General features: G+C 45.8%; 1 protein-coding gene across 4 annotated transcripts in view; it reads right to left on the minus strand.

Annotated features, from left to right (window-relative positions):
- Positions 1–6,331: 6,331 nt before the first annotated feature.
- Positions 6,332–13,741, minus strand: part of Mcoln2 (mucolipin TRP cation channel 2) — a 45,894-nt gene continuing 38,484 nt past the window's right edge. For 3 of the 4 annotated variants that reach the window (XM_055614355.1, XM_055614357.1, XM_055614356.1), the window contains exons 12-14: positions 11,243–11,449; positions 9,324–9,445; positions 6,333–7,136 (exon numbers count right to left, since the gene is read on the minus strand). In XM_055614355.1, the coding sequence (XP_055470330.1) occupies positions 7,100–7,136; positions 9,324–9,445; positions 11,243–11,449 (366 nt within the window). In that variant the 3' untranslated portion in view covers positions 6,333–7,099. Of the gene's footprint in view, positions 7,137–9,323; positions 9,446–11,242; positions 11,450–13,741 lie in introns of all 4 variants that reach the window. The other variant, XM_055614358.1, reaches the window with a different exon arrangement.

Consider the following 13,741-nt stretch of genomic DNA (forward strand, 5'->3'; position numbering starts at 1 on the left):
GGAACTAGTCGTACGCTAACACACGCATCACCTGTCTACCCTGACACATCCTCAGTATCAGATATTACTAAGACACCATCCCTTCCTGTGGAGCAGCCCAAGGGCAGGAAGCCTCCAGAACACAGCCACAGGAAAGCCTTCAGAGGAAGAAAAGTGTGTGCACGGGTAGATTAAAAATATATATGAACCACACAGGTTCACGTGCAGACAATTTGGGGGCTATTTTTTTTTTACTGTGTTTGTAACCATGTTCAATAACAGGTGATTTCTCTCTCTCTCTCTCTCTCTCTCTCTCTCTCTCTCTCTCTCAGTAGAAATGTTCTGACTGGTTTTCCTGCCTACCTCACTGTACCCCAACCCTTTCAGGGTTCACAAAGACCCATGTCCTTACCTGGTAACTTCTCTAGTCTTATCTTCTGTAATTTTCTCTAATGCATGGTTTATATCCTGTCTCCAGCATATACATTTCCTAGTTAACCAAGCTCTGTTTCCGTGTCCCAGCCTTTCCCATTCTGTTCCCTTAACTGCCAAAAAAATGTGTATTCTCAATTCTAGGGTTTTCCAGTCCACTCTACCTCATTCTACACTTCAGGGAAGCCCAAGAATGGTCTTCCTGCTCGCCTATGGCTCCCTGGTCAGACCTTGTGCCTTCACGCTACCCCTGCCTTCGGCATGACTGTGATCTCTTCTTGGTCAACTCCACTTACTGAAGACAGTGACCTTGTCGTCCATACCTCACAGCCTCAGTACAGGGCACAGTCGTAAAATTCAACACATGAATGTTGAATTCATGATTCTTAATAGCGTCATCATTTTCGGTCCCACGCCAGGTAATTATCTAGTGTTTTCCAGAATTAATAATACTTAATCCCTCCCTTTCGTGCTGCTAAGGAAACACCCATGCTTGTTGGCTAAGTCCACCTTTAAATCTCACAGTGAGAGAAGATTAAATATTGATAGCAGCGCTGTGAGTTCCTCCCTCAAGGCAAACTGAGAGGTAGGACTGAACGCGGGGCCCGTCACTGGGGATGATACGAGCAGTATAACACATCGACGGGACAGGATCCGAAGTGTTATTAATGCCCTCCGCTGGAAGCGCGTGTGTTGTGCTCACAGGGAGGACATAAATCCACTTTGTCAGAGCAAACATTCCTCTTGGGGGACATCGGCTCAACCTGCAGGAGAGAGTAATGGCCACAGCCCACAGGCAACAGGGGATGAGTAATTTGCTGCTGCTAGGCAATTAGTGCTGCTAGGGGGAGAAGGCTTTCATTTAAAATTCTCTTTAAACCATATGTATCATGGCTCAGGGGATAATTTATGTATCATTAGAAAGTAGGAAACATATATCACGCTAATAAATTGTCTCACCCGTTCACCACGGCCAATGGCTCCCCGGAGTCTTTAAGAAGTCAGGCTTCTGCTGTCCTTATTATGCCAGGGTGTGACAGGGCCATGTTCTCATTGCCTCCCTAGTTCACTGGCAGAGACAGATGGCACAAAAACATTGGCCATTTGTGTGTGTGTGTGTGCGTGTTTTTTTGTTTTTTCACAGTTGTTTGTGGCAGCGTTTGTAAGCACCCCCGTGCAAACCAGCCATAAGCTGGGTTGTTTTCCTAACAGCGTGAGTGTCCGGTAGTGGAAACCATCACACATTCTCACAAACCAGTAGAACATGCATTACCAAGGGTGAAGCGTCAAGCAGCGATGGGCTGTGGGTGAGGGTGGCACATACCGGTTCACGTGGGGGTGACAACAAAAGTACCATTCTGGTCCGGGAACCTGGTAATCAGAGGGGCTGGGCACCCATGGGAGCAGAGAGTGTATTTGGAGATTTAGCCTGGCGCTTCCAGGCCTGAAGTATGCTTTCTCTAGGACACGGCCTGTTTAGCCATGCTACAGCCCTACATCAAAAATGGATTCAGCGGTCCTGGGGAGAAGGCCTGTGGGTGCTGTGTGGGTTCCAAAAGGCTGCACTCCCTGCCTAAGCTTTAATGTCATATGGTAACGGGCTCACTGCTTGGAGTTCAGAAGTCAAACAACAATCGATTTTGTGACAGGAGGATAAAATGGAAAGCCTGAGAAGGATGCTCTGCTCTCAAAGCGAGTGGGCCAAGGGCCCGGGAAATCATCACATTTCTAGTGATGAAATGTGATGGAACCTGACATTCCCCAACCCCACTGTGATCAGATAAAAAGAAGCCCACACTCCTACGTTTGGTGAGGACATGAAAGGTGGTATACCCCAAGGCCTCTTTGCTATTTATTTATTCATTTATTTATTCATTTATTTGGTGGTAATAGTGTTTTGGGGTTTTGTTTTGTTTTGTTTTGTTTTGTTTTGTTTGACAAGGTTCGTGTTTTGCTGAGCTGCATATATGTTCAATATGGGTTCTGAGGATCAAAACCAGAACTTCCTACAGGCTGAGCCAGCACTCTGCCAAACAGGCTACATCCTCACTCACCTCCACCCACAAGACTGTTAATAAGCAGTCGCATGAGGACACATGAAGGAAATAACACTTGTATGTGAAAGAGGCCAATCTGAAAGGGCAGTAAGCTGAAGGGGTCCAACTATATAACATACCAGAAGAGGAAAAAGAATAGAGATGGGGTAAAGATTGGCCGCCAGCCACCAAAATCTGGGAGGAAGGAGAGAGAAAGAGCCAGCACAGCAGGCAGGTGGTGTTGGGAGGCTACCCTCCCTGAGTGTCCGGTAGTGGATACTATCACACAGTCTCACAAACCCGTAGAACACGCATCACTAGGGGTAAGGGTCAAGCAGAGATGGGCTGTGGTTGAGGGTGGCACATACCGGCTCACGTGGGGGTGACAACAAACGTACCATTCTGGTCCAGGAACCTGGTAAGCAGAGGGGCTAGGCACCCATGGGAGCAGAGAGGCTGTGGAGTTCTCTTCACCTTCAATTTTGCTGTGAGCCTACAACTTCCTAAAACAATAAAGCTTGTTGTTTAAGAAACACAACTCCAACTCTGCCTCACTCGCCCACTCTGGTTCACTCACTTCTTTCATTACATTTATTAAATTAAAAGGTAATTTAGTAAGCCTGTAATCCTAGCACTCGAGAAGCAGAAGCAGGGGGATTTCTGTGAATCCACCTTCAGCCTGGACTACATAGACAGTTCCAGGTCAGCCTAGATTACTGAGTAAGACCCTGCCTCAAAACCAAAACAATGACACATACAAACCTAGAGTTCCAATCTCTTCTTAAAAGACTGCTTTTCTGCAATATCATAATCTCAAGAGAATCAAAGAAACAATGTTTTAAAAGCATGCTTCGAGGGCTAGAGAGATAACTCGGCAGTTAAGAGCATGTGCTGCCTTTGCAGGGGTCCCTAGCTTGGTTACTGGCACTGCACCCATGGTGGGTGGATCACACGTGACTGTAACCCCACCTCCCAGGATCTAACATTAGACTCTGTGAGCTCCCCCCGCCCCCCGCCCCCGAGAGATGCAAAGGCCACACAGTTCCACACACACGTTTTTAAATTAAATTGAAATTTCATGTTTTAAAAGCATGCTTTAATCATTGGGTTAAGTCTTATCATCAGGGTTAGCTCCTCCACTTGCAGGCCCCACTGGAAAAGTGAGGGTCTCCCCACATGGAGACCAAACACACTAAGTATTTGTCCAAAATTCACTAAGAATCCCAAGACTGTTGATTGCAGGCAATGAGCCAAGCGGAAGGTCCTTTGAGAACACATAGGTTATGTCAGCACCACGCTGACCCTGATCTCATCCATGGCAAGACCCTGAGACTCTCAAGAGAGGCGAGGCAGAGGCGCTCAGCCTTCTCCCTGACACAGTGACTCTCTCCCTTTCCAGAGCTGTGGCTCATGGTCTCCCTTAGGTGCTGGAGCACAGAGTGCTGGCTTGGGGTAGTCTGTGGGATCCTCTTCACCCTGCCAGGCAAGAGGGGAGACATGCGTGCTCTCTGAGTCATTCAAGACTCTAAAAATTTGGGAGCGAACACAAAGCTGAAATGTTCAAACCTGGAGTCAGGCAGGGCAAAATAAAAATTGCCAAAGTCAAATCAACTAGAGGTGGAACCCATGAACAACGAAGTCTGTCCAGCGCTACTGCAGTGAGGAGCTCTCACAGGACAGGGAATCACAGTCCTCTGGAGCGTCAGGAAAGGGCTCTGGCCGCCACCACAGAGAATTTCCGGGACACACTTTGCTCACAACCTTTGGACTCCTGGTCCTCGACGCTACGACCAGGCTATTTTTAGGTGAAGGTACTCAGCACTGCTGTTCGCCCCTTGATAAGAAGTGCCTGAACTTCACGTTCTCAAGGCTCCCAGCCTGGGCTCCCAAGGGGTCAGGGTGCCACAGGACAGGGATAAATGGGAGGAAGAGCTTGCCGCTTTGTTCTTTTCGTCAGCTTGGTGGGATTAAGAAATACCCAGAACGTGAGTAACCATCCTTCTAGAGTGACTGTGAGAGCTCACTAAAAGAATGAACTGAGGGGCAAGGCCCACCTAAATGTGAGCAGCGAGGTTGCCCTGGACTGAATTTAAAAACAGGAAGAAAGGGCGAATTTCTCCTTTCTCTGCTTTGTGATGGAACCTGACGGGAAGAAGCAGCATGGCCAAGGGCGGTTCCGGGAGCTATGTCTTGCCTTTTCTGCCACTATACGCTGGCTGCATCTTCAACTGTGAAGCAGAGCAGGCCATTCCACTTCTTTGCTATTTGGTCTCCCAATGAAAAAAGGAAATGCAGAGCTTTGGGTAAGTACCTCTCATGTCCGGCATATCTGTCAAGTTCTCCCACGTCAGGTGAACTTGGGCTGAGAATAAAGCTGCCCTGCATTTTGCTGTTGGCCAAGTCTGGATAAGGGCCCAAAAGCTCGTGGGAGAGGACTGGGGACTGTGAGAGTGTGTCCCACCCTTTACCATCCCCACTGGACAGAGCGGTACCCAGTGGCAGGACATATAGACTGCTTCCTCTGAACTCTCCACAGCCGCAGGGGTTACCCATCGTCTCCAGACAGAGCTGGAGGTGGACCTTTGTGCCCCTAAAATCCTTCCCAAAGCAAAGTTCTCCAAGAATGTGCAGTAATCACATAGAAAAATGAAGGTCTTCCTGGCTGGCCCAGGGGAACAGACGTGCAAATTGGTGCACCAAGCAAGATGGACATTTTTAATGAGCTCATAGTGGAGCAGTTGAGAGCCATGCCACTTCCTATGGACTTCAGTTTGACTCTTTTAATTTTCACAGTCTCCATTTTGCAAATGGGGAAATGGAGACACACGGTGTCCTGTCTAAAGAAACTCAGACAGGAGAAGATCCCGAATAGATCAGCTACAGAAACAAATGCTTTTTGTCTGCTCCATTGCATGGAATCTACTTCTAAACTCGGCAGAGAATGGAAGGGAAATGGACCCAAGATCCACACTAATGCCAGAGTTTGCAACAGGAGCTGTGACCGAATGTCAGTCTCAGTTACTTACTGAGATGTAGCACCGTCACCTCCAGGCAGAAAGTGTCTTGTCCGGAGCCCCAGAGTGACTCAAGGGACTCCATGCCATGCTTGTTTCTGCCATTCCAAGTCAGTAAGCTTAAGATACTGTATGAAGCTTTGGCTGTGTCAAAAAGCCAAGGAGGCAATTTCTACAAGAGGTAAAAACCTCAGAAAGACTGTATCCTTGGTCACAATGACATCCTCAAGATTAGGACTAAGAGAGGAATTAGTTTATCCCGGATGTATCTATTAACAGTTACATTGTCCAATAACATGTAACAATAACAAAAGATAACACAGAGAAAAGTGGCAATTGTTTAAAACTGATGAAGAGAAAAAAAACAATGTTTCCATGGAACCTTGAAAGAATTTTCTTGAAATATTTCTTGAAATATTTTCTTCCTGAAAATATTTGAACCAACTGAAAAAAAAATCATGAATTCCAATTTTTAAAAGTAGTTAAAAATGGTGAGACCATCATTAATTTTTTATTCAAATGGCAGTCAAAGCTGCAGCCTGGAAATCCAGTTTGTTACAGAGCCAACTAAGCTAGCCAAGGTTTAATCATATACCTGATCTGAACCAGGCAAAGAAGCCTAGAACCTCGGTCTTTAGTTTTAAAACCAAGCCCTCTGACTCTTAATTTCTGTAAAAAGATAAAAATTAACCATAATAACATTTTTAACCAAGCATCTTATAGGCAGGCATGAGTCTTTTTCCTTTTAAAACTTTATTTCTGTTATGTGTATGAGTGTTTTGCTTTCATGTATGCATCTGTAGCATTCTTGAGATGTCAGAAAAAGTCATGTGATCCCTGGAATTGGAATTATGGAGGTATGTGAGCTGTTGAGAGACATTGCATTTTAACACACAGTAATAGTGCAATTTTGCATGATGAAAATAAGTTTATTTAAGGAAAAATGCACCTCATTTCCTTGCCTGACAAAGGCAAGTACCGCGGCAGAGGAGCTGACTCATGAAACAGGTGGCCACTCCCAAATTTGGAGCCATTCCTCATGCGCACAGTCCAGGGAAAGATCAACCGAGGCGGCAGCCAGGTGCTCTGTGACGTCCAGGAGCTGTGCTAACGGACACTGCAGGTCATGCTGAAGAAGCAAGTCCGCAGAACTAGTCAAGATCTGACATCTTTCTGTCAGCGTCTGAGTGTGAGCCCTACGTGGCCTTCCAGTTCCCCATCTTCAAGTCTTAATTCGGTATTGAAACCAAATTTATTTCTGTGCTGACCACGAATTAACAAACGTCTTCAATTCAAAGAGCACATTTTAAAATATCTTTACCTGCTTTTAAATATTGCTTACACACTCTGAAATAGAAATATTTTGTCCATCCCAGCATTATGATGTCACCAATCAGCAGGCTACCAATCATTACACTTCCATCACATTAATTCCCAGGAGGGGCCCATTCTCTAGCCTCCGTGGTTATAAAAAGTAACTTTGGAATGTTACTCCAGGTCAGCAGCTCATGGACACCCCTCCTTCTGGATCCACAATTCAGTGCAGCAACCTTTTAGTAAGCTGCTGCTGACCCTGGGGTCTCTCTGCACTACCACAGGGTGAAGAGGTCTGGACTTGATTGATGTTAGCAAAGGGTTTTAGTCAATGAGAATCAAGTGGTCATCGCTTCTTCTCCTGTTAATGGAAAAGAGGACAAAGAAAAAAGAAAATAAGGATTTTGAGCATTTTTGTTTGGGTAGCCTTGTGTTGTTGTTTTAGACAGGGCCTCATGTATCTCAGGCTAGCCTCAAACTATGTCACTGAGGATGTAGCTGAGGATGACCTTGAACTCCTGATCCTTCTGTGTCCCTTCCCCAGAATTCATGTATTACCGTGCCTGACATTTACAGCTTAAAAAAAGACTTTATTAATAATATAGTGATGTTAGGGATCAAACTGACAGCCTTCCCAGTCTAGCAACTGTCCTACCACTGAGTTATATCCCACACCCCCAAAATCATCAGAAAACGCCTGGAATACTCTATATTCTAGATGCATATAGCTCATGTGAGCAAAATGTAAAAGATGAGGAAAACTGGGCAAGGGAAGTTACATGCATTAAGGTTTGGATAGAGGCCTCTGGAAACACCCTGTGAGCAGCCATCACTCTAAGCACTGTGCCCTAACAGAGCCTTATCAGTGGCCACACGGGCCAGGCACCCTCCCTCACACTAGACAAAGTCGTGGAAAGCTAGGAAGAGGAACCTGAGGCTACCAGGCTCACCCTGCAGGCACCAAGTGGTTCAGGAGAAGCGTGGAGATATGTGTCTGGGTACATCTTTGAGGATGTGTCTAGAGATGTTTGACTGAGAAGGGAGGAACACCCTGTCTTGGAGAGAATAAAAAGGGGGAAAGGAGGTCAGCTGAGCACCAGCATTCATCTTCCTGCTTCTTGGCTGTGTGTGCAATCGTGACCGGCTGCCACGGGTCCTGGCCACCATGTTTTACCTGCTCAAACCCTGACCTGAAATAAGCCCTTCTTTCCTCAAGTCGCTTTTCACCAGGAATTTTGACACAACGGCAAGAAAAGCCACTAGTATAATAACTACAGGACGCCATGCAACCGGGAGAGACCTGCCTTATCCTTCCCATTTCTTAGGAGGCAGTTGCCAATTAAGAAAATTAATTTTCCTTTATCCTGGCATCCACAGCAATAATTTGATGCTCTGAGAGGATGAAACGCAATTTTGAAGATGTCTCAGAAGACCTCCTCTCATGTTTATCAGACATTCTTCGGATATGCTCGGTCACCTCATTGCAAACCTCCAGACATGGTGTGAATGGATCCACAGAAAAACACGCCGTGTGAGCTTAAGTAGCTGTGATCTCCTATCTTCCTTTAGGAATTTGATTTATGGATTCGCCTCAAAAACATGGCCAAGGAACACTTTAAATTTTTCTACCTCTTGACCCACGTGAAACACAGATGTGTACATTTGAGGAAACCGTCACCATCCAACCTCCATCCTGGTCCCCACACAACAGTGTAGTACACTCCAGTCTCTCAGAATCAGGTCCTTCTCTCAGAGTCCCAACAGCCAGCAAAGTCTGGCTGAGCAATGAAGAGCTACTGAGGTGTGCTTGTGACCAAGAACACTGGACTCGTTTGAATGAGGATGATCCCCATAGGCTCATAGATTTGAATACCTAGTCCTCAGTTGGTGGAAGGATTGGGAGGTGTGGCCTTGTTGGAGGTGTTTCACCTACAGCAGGCTTTGAGGTTTCAAATGCCCGCACCATTCCCAGGTGGTTGTCTCTCTGCCTTAGGCTTGTGGATCCACATGGAAGCTCTCAGCTATTACCCCATGTCTGCCGGATGCCATGTTCCCCATGCCAATCATGGCCTCACCCTCTGAAACTGGAAGCCCCAATAAATTCTTTTCATCTCTACGGTGTTTTGTCACCAAGCAACAGAAAAGTAACGGGGACAGACACTGATAGCTTCCCCTCTAGCCTGTTCAAGGAGCTGGTTTCTTCCACGTCCTGTGAGGGGAGGCAATGCCTTTGATGTGCCTGGAGGTCCACCTCCAAAACATGCACTGTGACCTCTTCCTTTGGCCCCTCGAGACTCCAGCCTCTGACTCTGTCACAGTTCATCTCCTCCTGAGGCTTCCGTGAGGTCCATAAGAGTTTCAATCATGTCATGAAACTTTCTACACAAACCTTGTTGTGTAGAGCATTGTTTTATAAGAAACAATGCATTTCCCAAACAAATCTTTGTGACAGGAAAGAAAAATAACATCCATTTCCCATCACAAGCTGATTTCAGGTACAGTGTTAACTTGGGAATGACTTTCTTCCCACTACAGACACAATACTGACCTCCTCAGACAGCAGACACAGGACAGCAAGGTGGATGCCTCCTTCTGGTATCCGTCTTTGCTACTGCGTTCCTTCAGGAATTTCTGCAGGTCTGTCTCAGGAAACCCATTCTGTTGGTATTTCTTTTGAAAAGCACACAATCCTGTTACCTACTTTCTAGAGCATGAGGAACTGTTCCCTTCATCAACAAAGCAAACCCACCTTTGTGAAAGGAAACTCCCACAGTGCTAGCTCAGATCCGAGAAGTACTATGAACAATGAAGAAGCAGACTATCAGGCCCAGAACAGCTAAGCCAGCGAGGCCATGGGAGCTAAGAACAATGGGAAGGAAAACTCCAGAAAACAAGCCAGGGGAGAAGGGAGAAGAGGGGTGTTGAAAAGAAGAATGAAAGAAATAGCCAAAACCAGAAAGCTGGAGTGGTTTTTGTTTGTTTATTGGGTTGGTTGATCAGTTGATTTTTCCAGACAGGGTTTCTCTGTCTAGCCTTGGCTGTTTTGGTCTGCTTTGTAGATCAGGCTGGCCTCAAACTCACAGTAATTCCACTTGCCTTTGCCACCCTGAGGGCTTGGATTAAAGGCATGTGCCACTATACCCGGTTAGAAAGCTGGAGTGTTAATCATGAGACCAGCAGATAATTTTCACTCCACACCCTGCCCACCTAGAATCGGATAGGGTGGTAACCTGCATTCTCCTCCTACATGGAAGTCGGCCAGAGTGGGGCAGGTGGTAGATTTTCCCAACAGACAGAAAACCTCTAGCATCCAGTCATGGTTAGTAAATTCATCCACCTCAGCTGATACTTGCCCCACACAAGGACAGTTAGGTCAGCTTTGACCATGTCAAAGACCTGAGCCTTCGTGGCGAGAGCCTGCGCTACAGTTCCAGCACACTCAGCTACAAGGGTCAACTACCATATGAACTCTGACCACTCACCAGCTTTCTTTGGGGTTAGTATGGAAAGAGCTGCACAGAAGCCAGCACCAAAGGACACCAACACAGGAATTGTGTGGCTTAGGCCCTGGTCCTGAAGTAGTTTTTGTAGCACAACCATCTGCCATGGAGGTAGCAGCTCCCCAGACAGTGATCTCCCTTAGAGCTATACATCAAACACACAGGCCCAGTCTGAAAGGGCGTGGGGTGATCTGGCTTAGGAAAGCTGGAACCATCCTTTGCTTCACTTTAACAAAGTGTGCACCATCGGTGTATAAGGTACACCACCAGCAGTTATCAGCTGTAAGGGTGGCAAGCACTTCCCATCACTGGAATTTACATTGAAACCTGAGTCCCAGGTAGCCATTCAGGAAGGAACATCTGTCTGGAGTTTGCATTCGTTATAATCAGCTTTTATTAAAATGTTTCAAGTACTGTGCTGGCCAGTTTATGTCAGCTTTACACAAGCTACAGTCCTCTGAAAGGATAGAACCTCAGCTAAGAAAAGGCCTCCATAAGATCTGTCTGTAGGGCATTTTTTAATTAGTGATTGATAGAGGAGGGCCCAGCCCATTGTGGTGGTACCATCCCTGTGGCTGGTAATTGTAGGTTCTATAAGAAAGCAGGCTGGGTAAGTCATGATGAGCAAGCCAGTAAGCAGCACCCTTCCATGGCCTCTGCATCAGCTCCTATTTCCAGGTTCCTAACCTGTTCGAGTTCCTGTCCTGACTTCCTCTGATGATGAAACATGACGTGGAAACATAAACCAAACAAACTTTTTCCTTTCCAAATTGTTTTTGGTCGTGGTATTTCCTCACAGCAGTAAGAACCCCAACTAAGACAAGTGCATATTTAAAATCAGTCATCAGAACAAAAAGAAGGTTTATTTTCTAAAGTTTTTTTTAAGGTGACTAAAGTTATGTTCTTGTGCTCCAATCCATAGAAAGTCTATGATGCTTTTGGGCAGCATGTATTGATCATGACTTACCTTGATGGTGTGGTAAGAATCGGTGATGAGTGCGATGAAGAGGCTGAGGACCATGTATATGAATAAGCTGATGAAGGAATACAAGTAGATGCGGCTGAAGAGCCACACCAGGATGCTCTTCTGCTGAATCTGAGCAAAGGTGGCAAACATGTCATCACCGTTCACCAAAGAAAACAGGCACTCCGCAACTATGTTCAGGTTTTCAAACTGCAAGGAGAAACAAGGGAACTACTGATACCGAGAACCACAGGAAGCAGGGAGCTGCAGGGAGCATATTTCCTTCAGGCTGCTTCTGTCATTAGTAAAACTGTAGTGTCTCTATACTACAGCCAGCAACATATGAAAATGGCTGAGACTCAACACAAGACAGAAAAGGCTTAAATAGTTGTACCATAGCCTTCCCAACCATATGATAAACACTTTTCCAGAAACTTCCTACCCAAAAAGTAGACAGGCCACAGCTAAGCAGACAAGGCCTGTGGCAGAGCCGGGGTGGGCCGTACAAGTGACACTCCAAACTGGTTCTCAGCGAGCGGTGGAAAAAGTTGTATTCAGTGATTATGGGAAAGTGTGGTTCTGAGACACACAGGAATGGCTGCTGAGGGACATTTGTGCCATATTGCACAGGGCCTCATTGAGACTTGGACATACGTCAGACTCAATCCAGCTCACAAGCAGACTTGAGCAAGGAACATCTCAGCCATGGGAGCAATGTGATTGGACACATGCGTCTTTAAAAACTAGTATCATCTGGGCGATCTCCTGGAGCAGGAGTAGCCCAAGGGCAGACGGCAGCCAGAGTCGACATCAGAGCACTAACCAGAAAAAGAGACTCTGAAGAAATCAGATCCAGAATCGCCCAGGATCCCAGCAAACCCCCGGCAGGTCTCTGAGGAGCTTTTAGTTAAACTTGGGTGAGAAGATCCACTCCATATGTAGGTGGCAACATTTCAGGCTCCGACTCCAGGCTAACTCAAAAGGAGAATGTGAGCTGAGTACCATATCCATCTCTCTCTCTTCTTCTTGACTGTGGATGTCATGTGACCAGCCACCTTATGGTCTCAACACTGTGACTTCAAACTGCAGCCTCAAACTGTAAGCCAAAGCGAACCCTCCCTTTTGTTTCTTTTGTTAGCTATTCTAGTTATCACAGTCTGTTGCAGTGGGTTTTCCTCCCGGCCCCAAGCTCCCAAATTAAAAGTGAGAATCAAAATATAATTATAAATACCTGGGCCATATATCTAGGCTCTTCCTTGACTAGCTCATAACTAAGTAACCCATTTATACTAAGCTACATTCTGTGACATGGCTGGTTACTTCTGCTCAGGTACCATGCTGTCTGCCCTCCTCACATCTTGCCTGTGACTCTCCCATGCCTGGCTCCATCCCAGAATCCTTTCTGCCTGCCAGATGTCCCACCTTCTATTTCCTGCCTCGGCTATAGGCAGGAGTACAGCTTTTTATTGATGGAAACTCAGACACTAGGGTGCTTGGCTGAAGGTATGCACATGGAGCTTAAGCTCTGATCCAAGGCTAACACAGAGCATCACTAGAATCCACAGCCAGGCATCCTGGCTTTGAGAAGCTATCAAACTGCCTCCCTCCACTAAAACAAACTGTCTTTCATTAATAAACATGTCCCTGGAGCCAGGAGTTTAGTCAGTAGATGGATATTAAAAACTAATGAAGTAATAATGACTAGATAAACAAAAGACAATATGGTTTTCAGAAATACATGAAACATGTTGCTGTAGAGTTTTCAATCAATTCTGACATTAATTGAGCATGTTCATTAATTGAGTGTGGACTTGAGTACACCCAGGTCCTCAATAAACATCTGGTATATCCTTCTTGGGGAAGGGGTATATGCTGTCACTTTAAAGGTAATAAAATGAACCTTCCATCACCCTATCCAAAAAAGGGCTCTCCTTCCAAACTCCTCTATTCCTGTAACTGATTCCAGCCTCCAACTGAAAGAAACATTTGTACCAAAATAATTACATTTGACTCTGTGCTGGTTTGGCTAGTCTTTCCCATCTTTGGTCCTCTAAAGCCTGTGATATGAGCCACCCTCCCTCTTCTGCTCTGATATCAGTGATAATATTGGATCGTTACAGAAACTTCTAGGGAAGTCTTTTGCATGCCAGTCTCTTTATCCTGCAATCCAAACTGAAAAAAAAAGGCAAGCAAATACACAAACAAACAATGCCCCCCCCCCAATCTCATAAAAATAGCCTTAAAGCCATTCCTCTTACTTATGGCCATGAAAACAGAAAACCTAACTGCAGAAGTTTCCAGTAACTCCTTCCTCCATGTGACCTCAAGGTTCCTTCTTGTTAACATCCATGCTTAGCTCCCCCAATAGCACATTTCCATGGTAGAATTTAATCTTGTCATCCCATGTATTCCTCCTTCCCCTCTTCATCAAAAAAAAAAAAGTCAACACTCAAGGGCTAACTCAAAGTCTACCTGGCGATAGAATGCTCTGTCAGCTGCAGC

Source organism: Psammomys obesus, unplaced genomic scaffold (genome assembly GCF_907164565.1).
Source record: "Psammomys obesus unplaced genomic scaffold, mPsaObe1.curated_primary_1811, whole genome shotgun sequence".
In the NCBI taxonomy this organism is placed as follows: Eukaryota; Metazoa; Chordata; class Mammalia; order Rodentia; family Muridae; genus Psammomys; species Psammomys obesus.